General features: G+C 41.7%; 1 protein-coding gene across 1 annotated transcript in view; it reads left to right on the top strand.

Moving 5' to 3' along the window:
* Positions 1-21,697, top strand: part of PYGL (glycogen phosphorylase L) — a 44,262-nt gene extending 22,565 nt beyond the window's left edge. The window contains exons 6-20 of the mRNA XM_064365865.1: positions 2,316-2,427; positions 2,782-2,864; positions 8,965-9,108; positions 9,340-9,432; positions 10,093-10,239; positions 10,570-10,733; positions 11,242-11,356; positions 12,909-13,010; positions 13,438-13,585; positions 13,705-13,763; positions 13,868-14,009; positions 16,182-16,389; positions 17,739-17,873; positions 18,311-18,377; positions 21,359-21,697. Coding sequence (XP_064221935.1) covers positions 2,316-2,427; positions 2,782-2,864; positions 8,965-9,108; positions 9,340-9,432; positions 10,093-10,239; positions 10,570-10,733; positions 11,242-11,356; positions 12,909-13,010; positions 13,438-13,585; positions 13,705-13,763; positions 13,868-14,009; positions 16,182-16,389; positions 17,739-17,873; positions 18,311-18,377; positions 21,359-21,523 — 1,884 coding nt within the window. The 3' untranslated portion in view covers positions 21,524-21,697. The remainder of the gene's footprint in view (positions 1-2,315; positions 2,428-2,781; positions 2,865-8,964; positions 9,109-9,339; positions 9,433-10,092; positions 10,240-10,569; positions 10,734-11,241; positions 11,357-12,908; positions 13,011-13,437; positions 13,586-13,704; positions 13,764-13,867; positions 14,010-16,181; positions 16,390-17,738; positions 17,874-18,310; positions 18,378-21,358) is intronic.
* Position 21,698: the final 1 nt, after the last annotated feature.

Genomic DNA, 21,698 nt, shown 5'->3' with positions numbered 1-21,698 from the left:
AACTTAGCTTCATAGATTGAAGTCATCACATGAATTAACCCCAAGCTGATACCCAGTGAGGTCAGAGCATGAAGCCAGATGTGCTCTGTGTGTGCATGGGGTGGCTTCCAATAAAGTGAAATGACACAGTCATGTGTCAGTCTAGGTCCTCTAGGAAGCAGACACCAGAGAGAATGAGAAGTGTAAGTGACATATCGGGGGATGCCTATGAAAGATCAAGGGGAGAGGGAGCAGAACAAGGTAGAAAGTCTTCAAACTGTGACACAGCTGTGCCACCTGTGAAAGGAGACCACAGTGCCACTCTGAGCAAGTGGCCAGTCTGATGGAGCCTGAGACTAATGATTACCCATTTGAGAAGTCCTGGCCCTAGTGTCCCAACAACATGGAGCATCCCAGAGGGCACAGCCTTGGTGTGAGCTCTGAGGGAGCAAGTTCTCTTTGAAGTTCTCTGGAAGATCTAAGGTGTGCACTTTCTGGGTTACCTTAATTATGCTTCAAGGGTCAGAAGGCTCAAACTCTTGTTTGAACCCAGACTCAATTCCAGCCTGTAAATGACTTTCCCTGACTGATCACTTTTGTCTCTTAATGAAAGATATAAATGAGGGTGATTTATTACTTTGAGGTCACGATGATCATGAAAGCATGACTGAATATATGTGATTGATATGGACTATAATGCTTCATTCATTCATAATTCAGCAGACCGAATTAAAGAGATATGTGTTTAGGTTTCAGTCCTGCCATGACTGTGACCTTGGGCAAGTCACTTCTCTCTCAGCTTCAGCTCCCTCATGTCCAAAATGAGTGGGTTGCACTAAATGAGATCCAGCATCCTCCAGTTCAATTATTCTGTCATTCTCCTTCCTTTGAGCTTGACTCTGATACAGCAGGGAATAAACATGAATCATTTCTCACATAAATTTTTGAAACACTGTGAAACATTGTTCATCTTCCTGTTCTCCATTTCAGTTACTGTCACAAAGATCGAGCTAGATTTTCCAAAGCTTACCACTTAGACTCAACTCAGCTAATTATCAGCTGATTTGGCAGATCACTATAGGAATCACTAAAATAACTCCTTATGCAACTTTTAGAAATCTAGCACAGCATTTTAAATATCATATGTGATGTTATATCTTCATAAGTTTCCTATTCCATTGATTTTCATATTTGAAATCAGATCACTGAAAAACTTATGCAAAACGTATTCTAAGTGCTATTTTTTGGTGAGTACAGATTCACATTGTCACTTTGTTCGTATATCACATTTTATCATTATTAGAGCAATGGCTTGATCTGAAACATGAAAGATAAACTTTTTTGTTTTTTTTTTGTTTTTTTTTTTGAGACGGAGTTTCGCTTTTGTTACCCAGGCTGGAGTGCAATGGCACGATCTCGGCTCACCGCAACCTCTGCCTCCTGGGTTCAAGCAATTCTCCCATCTCAGCCTCCCGAGTAGCTGGGACTACAGGCGTGCGCCACCATGCCCAGCTAATTTTTGTATTTTTAGTAGAGATGGGGTTTCACCATGTTGACCAGGATGGTCTCGATCTCTTGACCTCATGATCCACCCGCCTCGGCCTCCCAAAGTGCTGGGATTATAGGCATGAGCCACCGCGCCCGGCCAAGATAAACTTTTTTGAATACTAATACCACATCATTGCATTCCACTGCATTTATATCAGGGAAAGGGCACATGGAGAGTCAACATAGAAATACTATAAAGGGGCTGGGCGCGGTGGCTCACGCCTGTAATCCCAGCACTTTGGGAGGCTGAGGAGGGTGGATCATGAGGTCAAGAGATCAAGACCATCCTGGCCAACATGGTGAAACCCTGTCTCTACCAAAAATCCAAAAATTATCTGGGCATGGTGGCACGGGCCTGTAGTCTCAGTTACTTAGGAGGCTGAAGCAGGAGAATCCCTGGAACCCAGGAGGTGGAGGTTGCAGAGAACCGAGATCATGCCATTACACTCCAACCTGGCAACAGAGCAAGACTCCATTAAAAAAAAAAAAAAAAAAAAATCAGAAAGAAAGAAAGAAAAAGAAATACTGTAAAAGATTTCTTTACATCATCAGTGTGGACGGTTCCAGTCACCAGATTGTACCAGGTGGGGGAGGAACCCCCTCCCTCTAATTATACGTTTCTCTAATACCCTCGTAGCCTGGGACCCTCTTCTCAGTTTAGGCTTCACACAATTTGAGTTGGTGATGGAGCCAGGAATAGAATTCCATTGCAGTCTCCTAACCCCTTGTTCAACCTATGTCATCACACTTGGGAAACAATGAGCAGCTACTTCTGTTTAATCCCACAGGTGGTCCTGGCTCTGCCATATGACACCCCAGTGCCCGGATACATGAATAACACTGTCAACACCATGCGCCTCTGGTCTGCTCGGGCACCCAATGACTTTAACCTCAGAGACTGTGAGTACAGCACAGGCCTTGGTTTCTTTATCCATGTGCTTAATCTTTTTGATTGGTAGTTAGAACCAAATTGAGCTTGAAACAAACAAAAAAGCCTTGAGTTTCTGATCTGAACGTCAGTGACTAAGCAGGCATTGTATGGAGGAAATAGGGAGGGCATTTTTGAAACAATCTTCAGTTTGACCCTCTCAGACTCTCATGTAAAGTCCAGCATGAAGATATGTTGAAATCCTTTGGGATTTTTAGGAATTTTAGGAATCCCACATGACACGCAGCAAACAGCCAGTGAGATCAAGAGGTTTCCAAAAACAATGGCTGGTTTCACTATTTATTGTTTCTCTGACTTTCCCCTAGTTAATGTTGGAGACTACATTCAGGCTGTGCTGGACCGAAACCTGGCTGAGAACATCTCCCGGGTCCTCTATCCCAATGACAATGTGAGTGATCAGGATTGCTTTCTCAGTGGCAACAGCAGCAGCTTATTCCACCAGAGCCTGTTCAGTAACCCATAAAACACATTTAATATAATGTTTTTCCATGTGCAGAACAAGCTCCACATTTCTTCCTGAATTGTCTAGATTTCCCCTCCTAACCAAGTAAGGAAAACAAATCCATATATTTCATGAAATCAGAATTGGTATTTTGCCCTTGATTCGTGACCCCATCACTAACTGGGAGTTTCTGGAGATGTATTTTAAAACAAAACCTGGATATAAGAGATGAAGTAAATCACTGGTGAAGCACTACTTCTTTTCCAGATAGAAATTTCATCTGCAAAGTCAGAATCACTGCAGATTTCCTGCCTCACCCCTTCCCTCACTGACTAGGCACTTTGTGGTTCTCTACCCTAATGTTAGGTGGAGTCAGAGACCTTGAGACAGACCCATAAACAAACATCTGTTTCTTCTGCCACTTACTTGTGTCTTTAAACTTTTTCTTATCGTTGATTATTCTGATTTTATTGTAAATATAGCTTAGTTAAAAAAGCACACACACACTTTGGACTGGATGCGATGGCTCACGCCTGTAATCCCAGCACTTTGGGAGGCTGACTGAGGTGGGCAGATCATTTCAGGTCAGGAGTTCGAGACCAGCCTGGCCAACATGGCAAAACCCTGTCTCTACTAAAAATACAAAAAATTAGCCAGGTGTGGTGGTGGGCACCTATAATCACATAAACTCGAGAGGCTGAGGCAGAACAAGTGCTTGAGCCTGGGAGACAGGTTGCAGTGAGCCGAGATTGTACCACTGCACTCCAGCCTGGATGACAGAACAGGACTCCATCTCACAACAAAACAAAACAATAACAAAAACAAAACACACTTGGAATGGATCTCAGATAACTGCTATAGATTCTTGGTTGTTTTAAATATATGTAACTCTACACTTCTCTGTGAGTAAAATCATTTTCTTGAAGCTGTAATGATTTTCTTTAAGTCATCTCAGAAGCAATAAAATTAACACTCTGCTTTATAAAGATGGCAGAAAACAAGGATCTTAGGGGCACTAGGACATAAATAGTCCTTAATACCAGATGTCCACTTGGTGTTAAAATCATAATCTCTCAGAAGGCAGTTTTGCTGCAGCATTTTTAGGAACTTAATGATATATGTTATTATTCTTTTGAGGAAAGCATTGTGACTTCAGTACATTTCAGAGAAATCTCTAACCCAAAAGCAAAAAGTTATTCTACGTCAGGGTCAAAGTAAGAATTCTCCCAAGTCTGGGACCATACTACCAACCCAGACTCAGCTTCCAGGGGCTTGAAATTCATCCTCCTGTCTTCCGTAAGGACCAAAGCTAATTTTATTAGGAAATAATCATCTGCAGTAACTGACAATACATACTAAATTAGCATGGGTAAAAAGTTGGCTAGGTTTGTTGGCTGAAAGGTAGCTCTCAGGATCATGTTTTTGCTTGTTTGTTTGTAAGAGTGAGCTGATAAACCCTTTTGGTACTGTAATTACAATAAATTCATTCTTCTCCTCAACTTAGCCATAGCCCTAGTTCAAACATTAGTCTCTCTTCCAAAAAGCCTGCACCTTTCTTCGCTTTGCAGCTTTGAGATATTTGTTCCCTGCTTAAAACTCTTGAAAGACTTTGGATTGCCTAGAAGCGAAGGACAGAATCTTAGTTATGTTACCTAAGTTCTTTATTGGCATGGTCACCAGTCCCCTGATACATCTTCCATGATTTTGCCCCAACCATAGCCCCCAGCTGTGCAGGACTGTTGACCCTGTTCCTTCCCACCTCCTTGCCTTACACAGCATCCTTTCCTTGCAGGGAATATTCTGGCCCTCTGTGTCAATTCTGACATAATCCTACTCATCTTTCAGGGCTTAGATGAAGAATTACCTGATCACCCAGGTTCTCAAAATACTGTATATTTAGCTTAACTTAATTATTTTTTTAAAAAATCATCACATTGTATTTATATCCTTCTTTACACTCCTCCTCTCCCTACTAATTTAAACTTCTTGAGGTCAAAGATTGTGTTTAACTAATCATTTTATTTCTTAAAACTTTCCTGGCTCAATAAATGTTACAGTTTATTAGAGATGAATTAAATAGTGCTATTTATTATTTTTGAGAATAATGACTTCATTATAATTTTTATAATGATATATGTCATTAGAAAAAATATTTAAGTAACATAAAATGTACCAAGAATAAAATAAAATCTCATTCCTAATTCTACCACCTATAAATTCCCAGTGGTACAGTTTGAGTATACCTTATCCAAAATGCTTGGGACCAGTAGTGTTTCAGAATTCAGATGTTTTCAGATTTTGGAATATTTGCATAAACGTAATGAGGTATCTTGAGGATAGGACCCAAGTTTAAAGACAAAATCCATTTATCTTACATATACACATTATACACACAGCCTGAAGCAATTTTATACAGTATTTTTAGTAGTTCTGTGCATGAAACAAAGTTTTGACTGTATGTTGATTATGACCTGTGACGTGAGGTCGGGGTAAAATTTTCCACTTGGCAGTGTCACATGAGTACTCAAAAAGTTTCGGATTTTGGATTTCCAAATTAGAGATGCTCAACCTGTACTATGAATCCAGACGGTTTTCTATTAATGACTTTTAATTTTTAATCCAGACTTTCAATTATCAAAGTTGTACATACACATAATTGATTTTCTGTGTACTTGCCTCCATATTTCTTTTTGTTTTTGTTTTGTGTTTTGAGATGGATTCTTGCTCTTTTGCCCAGGCTGGAATGCAATGATGGAATCTCTGCTCTCTACAACCTTCACCTCCCAGGTTCAAGTGATTCTCCTGCCTCAGCCTCCTTAGTAGCTGAGATTACAGGCGCGTGCCACCACACCTGGCTAATTTTTTGTATTTTTAGTAGAGTCAGGGTTTCACCATGTTGGTCAGGCTGGTCTCAAACTCCTGACCTTGTGATCCAGCCACCTCAGCCTCGTAAAGTGCTGGGATTATAGGCATGAGCCACCACGCCTGGCCTTACCTCCATATTTCTGAATAACATGCAGTTACTGCTATTTCTTGATTTTTTTTCATTTTTACAATTGTTTGTTGACTCCCCACCATTGAAGATGAAAATCTAGCTCACATCCTCACATATACTTCCATCCTCACCACATGAACACATATTTCCCATCCCCAATTCTCTCAACATACTTACATCATAATTTCCACTAGCTCCTTAATCAGCATTTACATTATTGTGACTATATAAATGCTACAGACAGCTGATCTGTGCATATGTGTGTCCTTATATAATGATTGCTTTTCTTTTTCTTAAAATGTTTAACGTATCCTGGAATTAATAATTGTTAATTGCTTTACTTGCTTGGTTTTCTGAGTAATTTTCCCTAATTTAGCCCATACTCTACCCAGTTATATACATTTCATCTCAGTATGTTCACATTAGGTATCCATTAACTTAATCTTTTTTTCTGATAATTACTTTTTAGTTCATTTAAATATCCACTCTCAGTAGTTAAATCCCAGAGGAAAATGCTAATTATAGGAGTGTGTTTAACTATATTTACATTTAAGTTTAGGCAATTATTCTTGACGAAGGTACACAAACTGATGTCACAATAAAGCCTCCATCAAGTATCTCATACTTAAGCAAAGACCCCCAAATCATAATTTGTAGCTTATTGCAGCTTTCATTAAAAATATGTTTTATGGCCTGGTGAGGTGGCTCATGCCTGTAATCCCAGCACTTTGGGAGGCCAAGATGGGCAGATTGCTGGAGTTCAGGACCAGCCTGGGCAATGTGGCGAAACCCTGTCTCTACAAAAAATGCAAAACTTAGCCAGGCACGGTGGTGCATGCCTGTAGTCCCAGCTACTCAGGAAGCTGAGGTGAGAGGATTGCTGGAGACTGAGAGGCAGAGGTTGCAGTGAGCCAAGATCACATCACTGCACTCCAGCTTGGGTGACAGAGCCAGACCCTGTCTCAAAAATGTAAATGTAAATAAATAAATAATATGTTATATAAATATATAATATATCATTTTAAATATAATATATATTTTATTATATATATGCATATATGTATTTGTTTGATATTATCTGTGATCCAGGAAATAACCAATATATTCCTATCAGGCTATAAAACAGGAAACCCTGACATAGGTCAGTGACATAGGATCACTGGCATAGGTCAGTGATAATACTTTTAATAATTAGGGAGTTTAGAGCCCCAGATATTCTATATGCAGACCCCTATGCTCATGTTTGTTACTTTTAATAATATTCTGGTCCAAGGCTCACATTTGGGGGCCAGGGTTCTCATCATTTAAAAAATTTTAATGCTAATACTTTTAGGAGTACAGATAGTTTTTGGTTACATAGCTAAGTTTTTTCATGGTGATTTCTGAAATTTTACGCATCTGTCAGCTAAGCAGTGTACACCCAGTAAGTCATCTTTTATCCCTCAAGTCCTCAAAGTCCACTATATCATTCTTATGCTTTTGCATCCTTATAGCTTAGCTCCCACTTACAAGTGAGAACATATGATATTCGGTTTTCTATTCCTGAATTACTTCACTTAGTAGAATAATAGCTTCCAGCTCCATCCAAGTTGCTGCAAAAGACATTATTTTGTTCCTTTCTGTGGCTGAGTAGTATTCCAGGGTGTATATATCTCACATATTTTTTATTCACTCGTTGGTTGATGGGCACCTAGATTGGTTCCATATCTTTGCAATTGCAAATTGTGCTGCTATACACGTGTGTGTGTGCATGTGTCTTTTTCATATAATAACTTCTTTTCCTTTGACTAGATACCCAGTAGTGAGATTGTTGGATCAAATGGTAGATCTACTTTTAGTTCTTTAAGGAATCACCATACCATTTTCCACAGTGGCTGTACTAATTTACATTCCTACCAGCAGTGTAAAAGTGTTCCCTTTTCACCACATCCACGCCAACACATATTGTTTTTTGACTTTTTAATTATGGCCATTCTTGCAGGAGTAAGGTGGTATCTCATTGTGATTTTAATTTACATCTCCCTGATAATTAGTAATATTGAGCATTTTTTCATGTTTGTGGGCTGTTTGTATATCTTCTTTTGAGAAGAATTTTCTATTCATGTCCTTTGCCACTTTTTGATGGGATTATTTGGGGTTTTTTCTTGCTAATTTGATGAGTTACTTATAGATTCTGGATATTAGTCAAGGCTCACATTTTTAATAGAAGTTACAGTTTTTAATTCTACAACCAGGTAAAGATAGGGCAGCTCCATGATCTATAAAATCGAAGTGTGATGGCTCAGGGTTAGGACCATTCCTTGGTGACATTTATACAGTCGAGCTGACCGACAGCAAATTTACGTGGGACGAAGTTGGAAGCTGGCCACCATCATGGCCTCTAAAGCCTCCACCCTACACAACATGGCCTGGCTGCAATCCTGTCTCACAGTCATGTAGGGCATTCTCAGCTAGTCGTGGTTCTCCACATGGTCCACGGCTGCCATTGCTTCCCAACATGTTGCCTGCCAGGCATGTGACTGCAGGGAGGAGGGCAGTCATGGACATGGTGCTGGTTGTGCTCAACTGCAGGAACTGGGGATAAGGTCTGAGGCCAAGCGTCCTTGGGCTGTCAATTAACCTTTCTCTCATCTTCTTCCCTATTTTCGAAAGCACTTGGTACTACCAATTCCTGAGCCTTGAGGGGTTCTAATGTACACACTGAGTTGCTTTTTGGCTCTTCTCTACTACCAGGTCAGGATTTGGCTGTCTTGGGTCTTCTGACTCACTCACCACTCATGCATCTGGTTTTCAGCCTCTAAAAGGTTGTTGCTATTGTCTTTCTTCCAACCTCTTTATCCTTTATCTGTATGCTTTTGGAGAATCCTTTTACTACCATTTTAATGGAATCTCAGAAAAGAGCAAAGGTTCACAGTTTGGCTTTCAAACCGCCATCCCTCAGCAGATGTCCAATAGGACTTAGCCTTAAAGTTCCCAGGGTAGGAGACACCAGTCACATTTTGGCCACACCTACAATATGAAACACTTTCATCCCATCTCTCTGGCTTGAAGTTTTTTGAAGGGAAGGAGCTCAGATTGAAGCAGGAATACTTCGTGGTGGCTGCAACCTTGCAAGATATCATCCGCCGATTCAAAGCCTCCAAGTTTGGCTCCACTAGTGGTGCAGGAACTGTGTTTGATGCCTTCCCGGATCAGGCAAGTATTCAGTCTGTGGATGTAGGTGGGGTCCACTGAGGGGCTGACTGGGATTTCCTGTCAGATTAATTCCTCTCTCTCAATGCTAAAAGAGTAGAGCAGGAATAGTGTGCATCAAGCATTTCATAGAAGGCGGGCATATCATCAGGTGCTTTCTCCAGATGTGTTAGGACAAGAAAGCCAGACCCTGGGCTATCTGTCACCTCCACGCTGATGTCTTTCCCCACCCAGGTGGCCATCCAGCTGAATGACACTCACCCTGCACTCGCCATCCCTGAGCTGATGAGGATTTTTGTGGATATTGAAAAATTGTCCTGGTCCAAGGTCTGGATAGTTTGGCTTCTTTTTCCTTTAATTAATCAGAATGCCTGCAGTTGAAAGACTTTGTCAAAAACTCCCTTTTTAGTTTTTCAAAGTAAGTTATTGTTCCTATCTTCCAACAGTTATTCCCTAATGCTGACCTTTCTCCATCCTTAGAGTTTTACAGGGAAGTAAGACTATAAATAAGTGAATACATTCCTAATGGGACACAAATCAGTAGCTGTATTAAAGCTTATATGATGTTTACCATTTTTGTGTTGAAAAGATTCAAAATTAAATTCTCTAGCCTCAGAAGACAGCTAATTGAGTGTCCCCATAGCTGTAGAAGTCAGCATTTTACATACTTTATACTTGCTGACAGCACTACTTTTTATTTCTCAGTCTTTGTATATTTGATAAATAAAAGGCATGTAAGGATAGTAGATAGATTGATCAGAATGCTGTCTTAATTTCACCAGACAGCTTTACAAATGGCTTCCCCTCACACCCAGAACATGTTTTCATTATCTGGACTATTCAAGAACTTAGTGGAATCGAGTGTGTCTGACTATGCACACTCAGAATTGTCCTGTTGCAGGAAGGGCAGGGTTGAAGAAGGGTATGTTCTGTGCAGTGGGGTGCCCCCGCTGCAGGGGAAGCAGCTGACACCTCCCCTTCCCCCAGGCATGGGAGCTCACCCAGAAGACCTTCGCTTACACCAACCACACGGTGCTCCCGGAAGCCCTGGAGCGCTGGCCCGTGGACCTGGTGGAGAAGCTGCTCCCTCGACATTTGGAAATCATTTATGAGATAAATCAGAAGCATTTAGATGTAAGTCATTTTGAGAGACTTTTTTTCCTTCATGAGAGCAAAGTCTTAAGGTGTTACATATGGCTACAGTGTTCCCTCTTACCAAACATCTTTCGATCATTAATACATCAAAAGTACTCAAGTCCGAGTGGGGTTCCAGCAAAGGCAGCTTTTTGAAAGTGCTGAAATGGAGGGATGGCACCTCCCTAGAGCTAACTCAGCCCCTCACCATGAAAGTGAAGTTTATTATATTGAGTACACCAAAGATTTTGCTTAAAACGTGAACAACATTATCCCAATGTTGCTTTAAACCTGAGTGACCAAACAAGGTCTTTCTCTTCCTTTGGCTAGAAAATTGTGGCCTTATTTCCTAAAGATGTTGACCGTCTGAGAAGGATGTCTCTGATAGAAGAGGAAGGAAGCAAAAGGATCAACATGGCCCATCTCTGCATTGTGGGCTCCCATGCTGTGAATGGCGTGGCTAAAATCCACTCAAACATCGTGAAGACTAAAGTGTGAGCCTCCATGACTCTGGCAGTGGGTCTGACACCGATCCATTAATGGAATGGTGCTACTAAATGCAGGGCACTTAAGATTGCACTTAGGGATGAGGAAAGGCCTTGTTAAAATGTTTAAAAGTATTTTCTTCTATACAAAAAACTCTTCTCTTAGAAAAAAAAAAAAGGAAAGAAAAAAATGCTTTCCTCTCTGAACTATCTTAATTTTAGATATAGGAGCCAAAACAAACAAACAAATACCAGAAAACTATTCTACCAAAAGTGGTATATATGTCAGTGTGAAAAAGTCAGATGGAGGTGATTAGATTTGGAATTTTTCTGGTAATTCTTTTGAGTGGCAAATGAATTTCTATTTAAATGATAGCCATAGCTGCTGTCAGACTGACCCTCTACTTTTATTTTCTAAGCCTGCACTTGGCTTCTTGCATATAACTCTGAACTTTATCCAGTATGCAGGACCCTGCTGTTTCAGCCAGATTCAATGATGTGTCTTCTCCATCTCCAGATTCAAGGACTTCAGTGAGCTAGAACCTGACAAGTTTCAGAATAAAACCAATGGGATCACTCCAAGGCGCTGGCTTTTACTCTGCAACCCAGGACTTGCAGAGCTCATAGCAGAGGTAACTGGGAAGTGCTGAGAGGAAAGGAGGCCTGACTAGAATGCAAGAGGCATATGGGTAGACTTAAAAGTGGTAAATCCCATCTGCAGCAGGCTGGCTTCCCCAGCATGTGACTTGTGCAGTCACACAGGGCTCTATGCTGGGTTTAAATCTCTGCTGTAGTCATCTTAAAATTATTATTATTATTATTATTATTATTATTATTGAGACAGAGTTTCACTCTGTCACCCAGGCTGGAGTGCAGTGGTGCAATATCTGCTCACTGCAGCCTCCACCTCCCAGGTTTCAAGCGATTTTCCTGCCTTAGCCTCCCGAGTAGATGGAATTATAGGCGCACATCACCATGCCCAGCTAATTTTTGTATTTTTACTAGAGATGGGGTTTTGCCATATTGGCCAGGCTGGTCTCAAACTTCCAACCCCAGGTGACCCACCGCCTCCTGCCTTGGCCTCTCAAACTGCTGGGAATACAGGCATGAGCCATCACACGCAGCTGTCATCTTGAAATTCTTAATTTTAAAACAAAAGGTCCCGCAAATTATGTAGCTGGTTGCAGCTAACATTATTCATAGGACACCCACATAGAAGACAGTTTTCTCTAGTAAAAGAGGATAACAAAGCTCATATAAATAAGTAATAGAACCTTGGTTCCTGGGACTCTTATAAGTAGATTTCCTGTTTTTAACACTTCAATACCAGTGCAGCTTGCTGAGTGCAATGGCTCATGCATATAATCCCAGTGCTTTGGGAGGCCTAGGCAGGAGTCTCACTTGAGGCCAGGAGTTGGAAACCAGCCTGGGCAACATAATGAACGCTCCACCCCTTGTCTCTGCAAAAATAAAATTTTAAAAAGTAGCCAGGTGTGGTGGCATGCACCTGTAATCCTGGCTACTGGAAGGCCAAGGCAAGTGGATTGCTTGAGCCCACGAGGTCAAGGCTGCAGTGAGCTATGATCACGACACTGCATTCCAGCCTGAGTGACAGGGTGAGATCCTGTCTCTAAAAAAATTAAATAAAAATAAAAATAGACCAGGGGGAGTGGCTCACACCTGTAATTCCAGCACTTTGGGAAGCCGAGAAAGGCAGATCATGAGGTCAGGAGTTCAAGACTAGCCTGATTAATATGGTAAAATCTCATCCCTGCTAAAAATATAAAAATTAGCCTGGCATGGTGGCACTGCCTGTAGTCCCAGTTACTCAGGAGGCTGAGGCAGGAGAATCACTTGAAGCCAGGAGGCAGAGGTTGCAGTGAGCCGAGATCCTGCCACTGCACTCCAGCCTGGGCGACAGAGCGAGACTCTGTCTCAAAAATAAATTAATTAATTAATTAAAATAATTTTTAAAATACCACTGAACCTACATTTAAGATACTAGCAAAAGTGATCTTCCCACATAAAATTTATAGCCTCTTCTTTGAGTCAAACTATCCTGTGTTCTGTGTGATATGTGAACTGTACTGTGGTAGGTGATGGAGAGAAATACTGACAGAAACTGCCCATTTGGGCTTGATTACCATTCCTAAATTGAAGTCACCTTTTCCTTTGAATTGAAAGAAAATTGGGGAAGACTATGTGAAAGACCTGAGCCAGCTGACGAAGCTCCACAGCTTCCTGGGTGATGATGTCTTCCTCCGGGAACTCTCCAATGTGAAGCAGGTGAGCCTTCCAGGTGTGGGTCTTCTCCCAGTCACTCACTTTGAGGGTTTATCCTCTAGTTTTTAAAAACAGACAACCCAGCCGGGCACAGTGGCTCACGCCTGTAATTCTAGCACTTTGGGAGGCCGAGGAGGGTGAATCACCTGAGGTCAGGAGTTCAAGACCACCCTGGCAAACACGGTGAAACTCCGTCTCTACTAAAATTACAAAAATTAGCCAGGCAGTAGTGACGTATGCCTGTGATCCATGACAGGAGAATCACTTGAACGTGGGAGGTGGAGGTTGCAGTGATCCAAGATCGTGCCACTGCACTCCAGCCTAGGCGAAAGAGTGAGACTTGGTCTCAAAAAAATAAAAATAAAAAAAAAAACGACCACCCAATGCTTCTGAGCCAAAAGAGCTCTGGCAGCATGCACTGTCTCAACAGGAGAATAAGCTGAAGTTTTCTCAGTTCCTGGAGAAGGAGTACAAAATGAAGATCAACCCATCCTCCATGTTTGACGTCCACGTGAAGAGGATACACGAGTACAAGCGACAGCTCTTGAACTGTCTGCACGTGATCACGATGTACAACCGTGAGTCAGCCCTGTAGCCAACAAGCCCGCTTCCACGTGGAAGCAGCAGCTTCAATGTAGGTCTCACCACCCTGACCTTCATCTGTCTTTCATTCCATCTGCTTCTCTATCTTTTTCAGGCATTAAGAAAGACCCTAAGAAGTTATTCGTGCCAAGGACAGTTATCATTGGTGGTAAAGTAAGTTGATTCTATTCAATGGGAACTTGGGGGCTCTAAACTCTTGCCGTTCTTCTACTTCATTATGGCTGCCTTCTGTCATGCGTTTGAACTTCTTCCCCAAGGCTGCCCCAGGATATCACATGGCCAAAATGATCATAAAGCTGATCACTTCAGTGGCAGATGTGGTGAACAATGACCCCATGGTTGGAAGCAAGTTAAAAGTCATCTTCTTGGAGAACTACAGAGTATCTCTTGCTGAAAAAGGTACTATCCTCGTTGCAAAACATGCAGGGGCCAGGGCGAACTAGAGATTACAAGGTATGAAAGATGGTGCAGCCAACCTCCAGGAGCTAGTAACTTAGGATAGAAGGTATCATTCTTGTGCAGAATAAGGGCCTAAGGTAAGAGTTTTTTTTTTTTTTTTTGAGACGGAGTTTGGCTCTTGATACCCAGGCTGGAGTGCAATGGCGCGATCTCGGCTCACCGCAACCTCCGCCTCCTGGGTTCAGGCAATTCTCCTGCCTCAGCCTCCTGAGTAGCTGGGATTACAGGCACGCGCCACCGTGCCCAGCTAATTTTTTGTATTAGTAGAGACGGGGTTTCACCATGTTGACCAGGATGGTCTCGATCTCTTGACCTCGTGATCCACCCGCCTCGGCCTCCCAAAGTGCTGGGATTACAGGCTTGAGCCACCGCGCCCGGCCCCAAGGTAAGAGTTTTTAAAGTGACCCAAGTCACAAAGAAACTGATGTCCTGGAGTCAGTAACACAGGAATATATTTGCAAGCACATTTTCTTCCAAGCCAGTGAGAGCTAGGTGCTGCGGGAGGCAGCCTTGAGGTTTGGCATCATTTGGAGCCAGCTCTACAAAAGAGAGTAAAGGTCTTCAGTTCCCAGCCCCAGTTTTGCAAGACAACACCAATTCCCCAGTCCTCAGATATTCCTTTGGTCACCCTGTGAGAGGAAGGGCTGTCATTTGCTCATGTAGCAATAATAAATGAGGGCAGACATCAGGCTGCCAAAGCACGAGGCTTAGATGTGCCTCACATGGGCACTCCAGCATCAAGCATGATGCTCCCACATGGGGACAGCCAGATGGGCAAGAAGCCAGTGTCTCTTTCTCTTCCACTGGGTTATTTGGTTATTTGGGTCACAAGCTCACAGAGCACCATCCACATGCAAATGCCCAACTGTGTATTCACCCACTTCCCAAACTGAAAAGATAGAAAGGGAGCTTTTTTTGTGTGTGTGGTGTTTTTAGGTCCTCTGATGTTACTGTTTAAGAACTGTCTGCATAAAGAGAAAAGAGCCAGGTTCCTAGGGATGCAAAAGAAGATACGTTTAAACCACAAATAAGCTCTCAGAGTAAAGCAGAGAAGTGGTCCTGATCTTTGTAGTCAAAGGAAGTGCTTCAGGCAGCTCTAATTTGTGTGCAAATCAGCCTGAACAGTCAGAGGCTTGATGTCTAGCCCCAGGCACACCTCAATTGTGTGTGGCTTATTTCCCTGCAGTGAAAGTGAAAGGATGGAGGTGAGAAGTGGAAGGAATGCAGACAATCCAATCTCCTCAGGTTGCCAAAGAGGAGTCCTGGAGAGACACTCTGAATGTTATGGATCAAGAAAGAGAAGTTCAGCATGGGCCACATAGGGAGACCCCATACCTACAAAAAACTTTAAAACTTAGCTGGACATGGCTGGGCATGGTGGCTCATGTCTGTGATCCCAGCACTTTGGGAAGCTGACGCGGGCAGAGATTGAGACCATACTGGCTAACACGGTGAAACCCCGTCTCTACTAAAAATACAAAAAATTAGCCGGGTGTGGTGGCATGTGCCTGTAGTCCCAGCTACTTGGGAGGCTGAGGCAGGAGAATCACTTGAACCGGGGAGGCAGAGATTGCAGTAAAAAAAGCTGGGCATGGTGGTGCTCGCCTGTAGTTGCAGCTACTTGGGAGGCTAGGGCAGGAAGATTGCTTGAGCCTAGGAGGTCAAGGCTGCAGTGAGCTGTAATCACGCCACTGCTCTCCAGCCTGGGTGACAGAGTGAAACCCTGTACCAAAAAGGAAAGAAAAGAAAGAAAAAAGAAAGAAAAATTACAATATATTTTATAAAGTAGAAGAAATAAAAATAAAACCATAACAAACATTGGAGGGAATAAAAGGAAGAAGAGAAATATAGTATCAATGTTTGTAGCAGTCAATAGATACTCTGCAAAGTTTAGAGCTCAAGAAAGAGAAATATAAACATATTAAATGGACAAAGTGGTTGCCTGAGTGAAGGGGAAAGAGTGTGATCTGCCTTCTAGACTATTTGAATGTTTATCTTGATGTGCATGTGTTACTTGAATGATTAAAACAGCCCAACTAAATAAATGCTCTGATTCAATACAAGCAGATCTACAGAGACAAAATTACTGATTTTAACTTGCCTGTCTTGCAGTCATTCCAGCCACAGATCTGTCAGAGCAGATTTCCACTGCAGGCACCGAAGCCTCGGGGACAGGCAATATGAAGTTCATGCTAAATGGGGCCCTAACCATCGGGACCATGGATGGGGCCAACGTGGAAATGGCAGAGGAAGCCGGGGAAGAGAACCTGTTCATCTTTGGCATGAGGGTAGATGATGTGGCTGCTTTGGACAAGAAAGGGTGAGAGAATAGCTTCTCTTTGCTAGGCAAGTCACCCCCTCCAGAAAGTATGTGACCTCAGAGGGCTTCCTGCCCACACAGATACCCCACTGGGGGTGGATCACATAAGAGGTTACAGCAGAACATCTCCCACAATGAGGCAGGAGAGCCTCCTGGCCACAGATTAATATTATTAAATCCAGCAAGTAAAAGTACATTCACATAGAGGATTTGCTCTTTGTTATCACCCATTGCAGAGCTGGCCTCAAAGAGCTATTCTTTCCTCTATATGTATGATTTTTACTTTGATCAAAAGATGAACCAGTTTCTAGTTGGAAGGGTTGCCTGTAATTTAAACCATCATCTAGTGCTCCTTTAAGATCTCAAAGAGATGGACTAAAATGTGATAGAAAATAGACATGGGTGTTCAGAAGCATTTGGGAACATTTATTTTCACTTAATATCTGGATTGATTTATTAACCTGAGTTCAAGCACAAAATAAAGAATACTGCCCAAAGAAGCAACATTTGGAGGATGTTGAATATGCTTCCTGATCCCTGGAAGTCAGTTTCACTCAGTAGCAACAACTTTTGAGAGTCAGTGGATCCGAAAAGCAACTGATAACACTTAATACAATGTTCATTTAGAGCTATAAAGTCTGCTTTGAAATGGACCTTGCTGTGTTCTACCACATTCGACTCTTGCTCTTTGACTAGAGTTTTTGTTAAGCATGCTCTGAATGAATAGACCACCTAAAAAGGCTTTGTGGGGGCAACGAGGCTGTTTATTCACTCGAGTTCGAGTGGGCTGAGTACGAAAAGAGAGTCAGCAGAAGGTGGTGGGATAGGAGCTGGTTTTATCGGTTGGGGGTAGGTAATGGAAAGTTACAGTTTAGGGCGGTTTTTTGCAAGCCAAGATGGCGGGGGGAGGGTGTCACAGGGTCCTATGTCACAAGTTGACCTAACAGTTGAGGCAGGAACAATGTTAGAATGTTGCAAGGTCAGTTAATTAGGCACTGCAAGAGCTAGCTATTCTTCTTCTTTTGCGGTTTTTCTGTTATCTTAGACTTTCTGGCTCCTGGAGGTATACCTGTGGGTCACAGGGGTCACCATGGCTTGACTATGGCGTAGTCCATGGTGCAGTCAGTTCAAAAAGCCTTGCAGTTTTCATTATCTATTGTTGTAAGGAACCAAATTTACAGGGAGAAAAACTTCTAGATCTAGTTAAAAGTTATATATACTCATGGTGAAATCTGTAATGACTTCTGTGAATGCTAGTATTTCTGAATGCATTTTTTCACAGTGAATGCAGTTAATCACACACGATAACAGAGCTTTTTTCTTATCACCCACCTACCCCTACCCTACAGGTACAAGGCAAAAGAATACTATGAGGCACTTCCAGAGCTGAAGCTGGTCATCGATCAAATTGACAATGGTTTTTTTTCTCCTAAGCAGCCCGACCTCTTCAAAGACATCGTCAACATGCTATTTTATCATGACAGGTGAGTTCTCACAAGAAGATGGTGCTATTTGGATCATGAAAGGGGGACAAGAAAATTTTAAACCAACTTAAACCCACTCATGTAGATTAGCGTGGATGTGTGATCTGCTCAGGTAATCTAGGGTTGGGAAAAAAGTTAGATATTCTCCACCAACGATGCCGATAAGGTTTAAGAATAATACACACAAATCTGGTTCTCTTTTTCTGCTTCCACTGGTATTTCCAACTTCCAAATGTATCCAAGTGATGACATTCTCCATGTGAGAAGAACCATAAGAAGGTTGAGGGCTGGTTAAAATTCTTACAAACAGAAACATGAATTTAGTAAACTAGCCATGCCTAATATTAAGCAAAAGATTATTTTACATGGAATCTTAGCATGTATCTGTTAATGAAGTTTTTGACTGTTTTTTTTCCCTTCCAATCACAAAATAAAAGATTTAAAGTCTTCGCAGACTATGAAGCCTATGTCAAGTGTCAGGATAAAGTCAGCCAGCTGTACATGGTGAGTAAATGACCAAGATTGTTAAAGAAAGCCAGTTTGCTATGATTAATTAAAATGTGGGGTTTTTTAAATTAAATCTAAATAGCAGGTCCCCATTAAGCAATCAAGAAAAAAAACCAAAAAACTTGACTTTTCCCAAGTTCAGGCCAAGGCTGAGATTTGACATTTCAGCAGCGGTTGTAATTATTATTATTATTATTTTTTTTTTTTGAGGCAGATCTTGCTGTGTCACCCAGGCAGGAATGCAGTGGTGCCATCTCCGCTTATTGCAACCTCCACCTCCTGGGTTCAAATGATTCTCCTGTCTCAGCCTCCCAAGTAGCTGGAATCACAGGCACGTGCCACCACACCCAGCTAATTTTTGTATTTTTAGTAGAGATGGGGTTTCACCGTGTTGCCTAGGCAGATCTCGAACTCCTGACTTCAGGTGATCATCCCGCCTCTGCTTCCCAAAGTGCTGGGATTACAGGCCTGAGACAACATACCCAGCCACTTGTAAATTTTTTAATATCCAAAGTTTTTAAAAGTCACAAGTAATTCAATACTTATTGAGCATCCACTCTGTAATAGGCATGCCCTAGAAGCTAAGGAAATAAAGCCTCAGAGGGGTATTGGGCATCCTTTTTATGCCAGGCACTGTGCTGGCACTGAGAACACACCATGAGCAAAGTTAAGGTCTCTCCCTCCCTGTCCTCCCGCAAGGAGCCTGTTTAAACACTGAGGTTCTTAACCAGAGGTACACATTAGAATCACCATGGTAGCTTCCTCATAGTACAGATGCTAGCCCTGCACTGAGAGATCCTTTCCTGGTAGAGGGTAGGGTAACCAACAGTATTTGAAAAACCTGACATGATGACTCTAAGGCTAGACCATGGTTTGTTAAGATAAGGACTGACCCCTATTCTTTGAAAATTGCAAAATAATACCTCTCCTGGACTTCTCATGGAGGGGGCTATATCAATAGGATATAAATGTATAGAAAGAGTAAGGGGTTCATATTTGAATTTTTTAAAAAAGAAAGAAAGGAGAAGAATATGGAAGACAATACTATACTGAGGGAAAAAAAGGGGTAGAGAGAGCCATATGAATAAGCCTCCACATGCAAATTTATATGCTTTATCAAACACCTCTCTAGCTATGTTTTGTAAATATGTAAAAAGGTTGATCATCTATGATAGGAGAGACTTTCAGTGAATTTCAGATACCCCAGAGGAATGGGTACAGGAGGAGGCTAGCTCTCTGCCAAGATTCCAGGGTGGGTTTCACTAACATTTCTTTCTATTTCTTTCCCAAGGCAGATAACAGGGTAGTTCCTACAGTCAGCCTAAATGTCCCATTGGGATTTTAAAAAGGACCATTCAAGGCCTGTGCTGCTTTACAGCCGTTATCTTCTAATAGAATAATAGCCAGTCCCCCAATGGCTACCAGAAAAAGTGCAAGTTAATGGCTACAAACAGGCAGGGTAGTGCTAAAGCTAAGCTCAGGGGCTCACTACCTGCTTCCTGTACATTAGACAGAAAAACCATATACTGGTCCTAAAAACACAAAGACACAGGGAAGAGCATGGCCACCTCAAGATATATCAATAAAACAACGCAGGAAAGAAAAATATGAACAAGGGCAAGGACAAATGTGAATGTCTCCTCTGTTGAAATTATGGCCCAAATCCAAAGGATGCTCATCTAGAAGCCCAGCATTTGCTTCAGTCTTTCTTGTTCATTAGTGCAAATTGCAGCATTTTACTCTTAACAATAATTGTATTGTTGAGACTTAGTAAACATGACCCATATGGCTGGGAAGTCTGTTCATTATCCATTTAAATAGTTAAAGAAAATGAAGAGAGGAAGCTTTTATCCTCCTTTTTTATTTGAGACAGAGTCTCGCTCTTTTACCCAGGCTGGAGTGCAGTGGTGCCATCTCAGCTCACTGCAACCTCCACCTCCTGGGCTCAAGCAATTCTCCTCCCTCAGCCTCCAAGTAGCTGGGACTACAGATGCATGCCACCACACCTGGCTCATTTTTTGTATTTTTAGTAGAGATGGGGTTTCAACATATTAGCCAGAATGGTCGATCTCCTGACCTCGTGATCTGCATGCCATGGCCTCCCAAGATGTGGGATTACAGGTGTGAGCCACTGCGCCCGACCTGTCCTCCTCTTATTACAGGAAGTTTCCAAAGTCTGAATAAACAAATCTCAGACACTGTTTTGCTGTACCTTAAGGAATGATGGTAGTTTCAGTCTTTCTTGTAAGCATTTATAATGCATCGATAACACTTTTGAATAATGTTCTGTTCATTCCAATACACTTTTAGAGTTCTTTACAAAATTAAGAGGCTATAAAACAAATTGCTTCTTATCACATTCTTTTATATAAAAATTATGAGATTTTGATTTATTTTTATTAAGGATAAAGCCTTAATTGACTCTGTTTTAAAGCCCCAGTGGAGTGTTTGGGAGTCAGTGTAAACCCAGTAGGGTGTGTACCTTGAGAAAGAACAAGAAAAGCTAAGAAGGTTAATAAAGCCCCTCATTGAATTGTTTGCCTGCATTATAGCTAACATTTTAGAGTAGTGTTTTTCAAACTCCATAAGCCACAGGTTAAGTCTTTTGACTTGGCATTTAGCAGACAATAAATTCCTTCCCTATAGTTTAAGGGGAAGTATCTTCATTCATAAGAAAGCATGGGAAATATGGCTTACGTGTCAAGACGTAACCATAGCAGGAATTACCAACTAGGCAATGTACATCCAGGGTTTCTCTTAGAGTGAAAAGTACTTTTTTTCATTCCTAAGAGAAATACACTCTATGAGAAATGTGTGTTCTATTCTACCTCTCAACAAACAAGAATATTTATAATTCGCTATAATTTATTCCTGTCATTTTCCCTCCTGAAGTGTGTTTGGATGTGCTTGGCTGATGTTTGTTATAAAGCTTACTGGGCACTGGGACGCTGGCTTGTATATGCATATGTTGTTTACAGAATCCAAAGGCCTGGAACACAATGGTACTCAAAAACATAGCTGCCTCGGGGAAATTCTCCAGTGACCGAACAATTAAAGAATATGCCCGGGACATCTGGAACGTGGAACCTTCAGATCTGAAGATTTCTCTATCCAATGAATCTAACAAAGTCAATGGAAATTGAATTCTAAAATGTCTCTCAGAAACATAGCTTCTTACTGAACTTGAACATTTTTATAACATCCAATGGTTTTTGTTTTGTTAGCTAAAAATCTATAATAGTTGAGTATCTCTGGGAATGGGAAGGGAAAGTATATATAATAGAGCTTAAAAATAAAGTATCGATTTCCAAGGGCTAC

This window comes from Aotus nancymaae, unplaced genomic scaffold (genome assembly GCF_030222135.1).
Source record: "Aotus nancymaae isolate 86718 unplaced genomic scaffold, 86718_ANA_hifiasm-v0.15.2.pri h1tg000062l, whole genome shotgun sequence".
Classification (NCBI taxonomy): Eukaryota; Metazoa; Chordata; class Mammalia; order Primates; family Aotidae; genus Aotus; species Aotus nancymaae.
The sequence above is the reverse complement of the archived record's forward strand: the minus strand, read 5'-3'. Positions and strand labels throughout refer to the sequence as shown.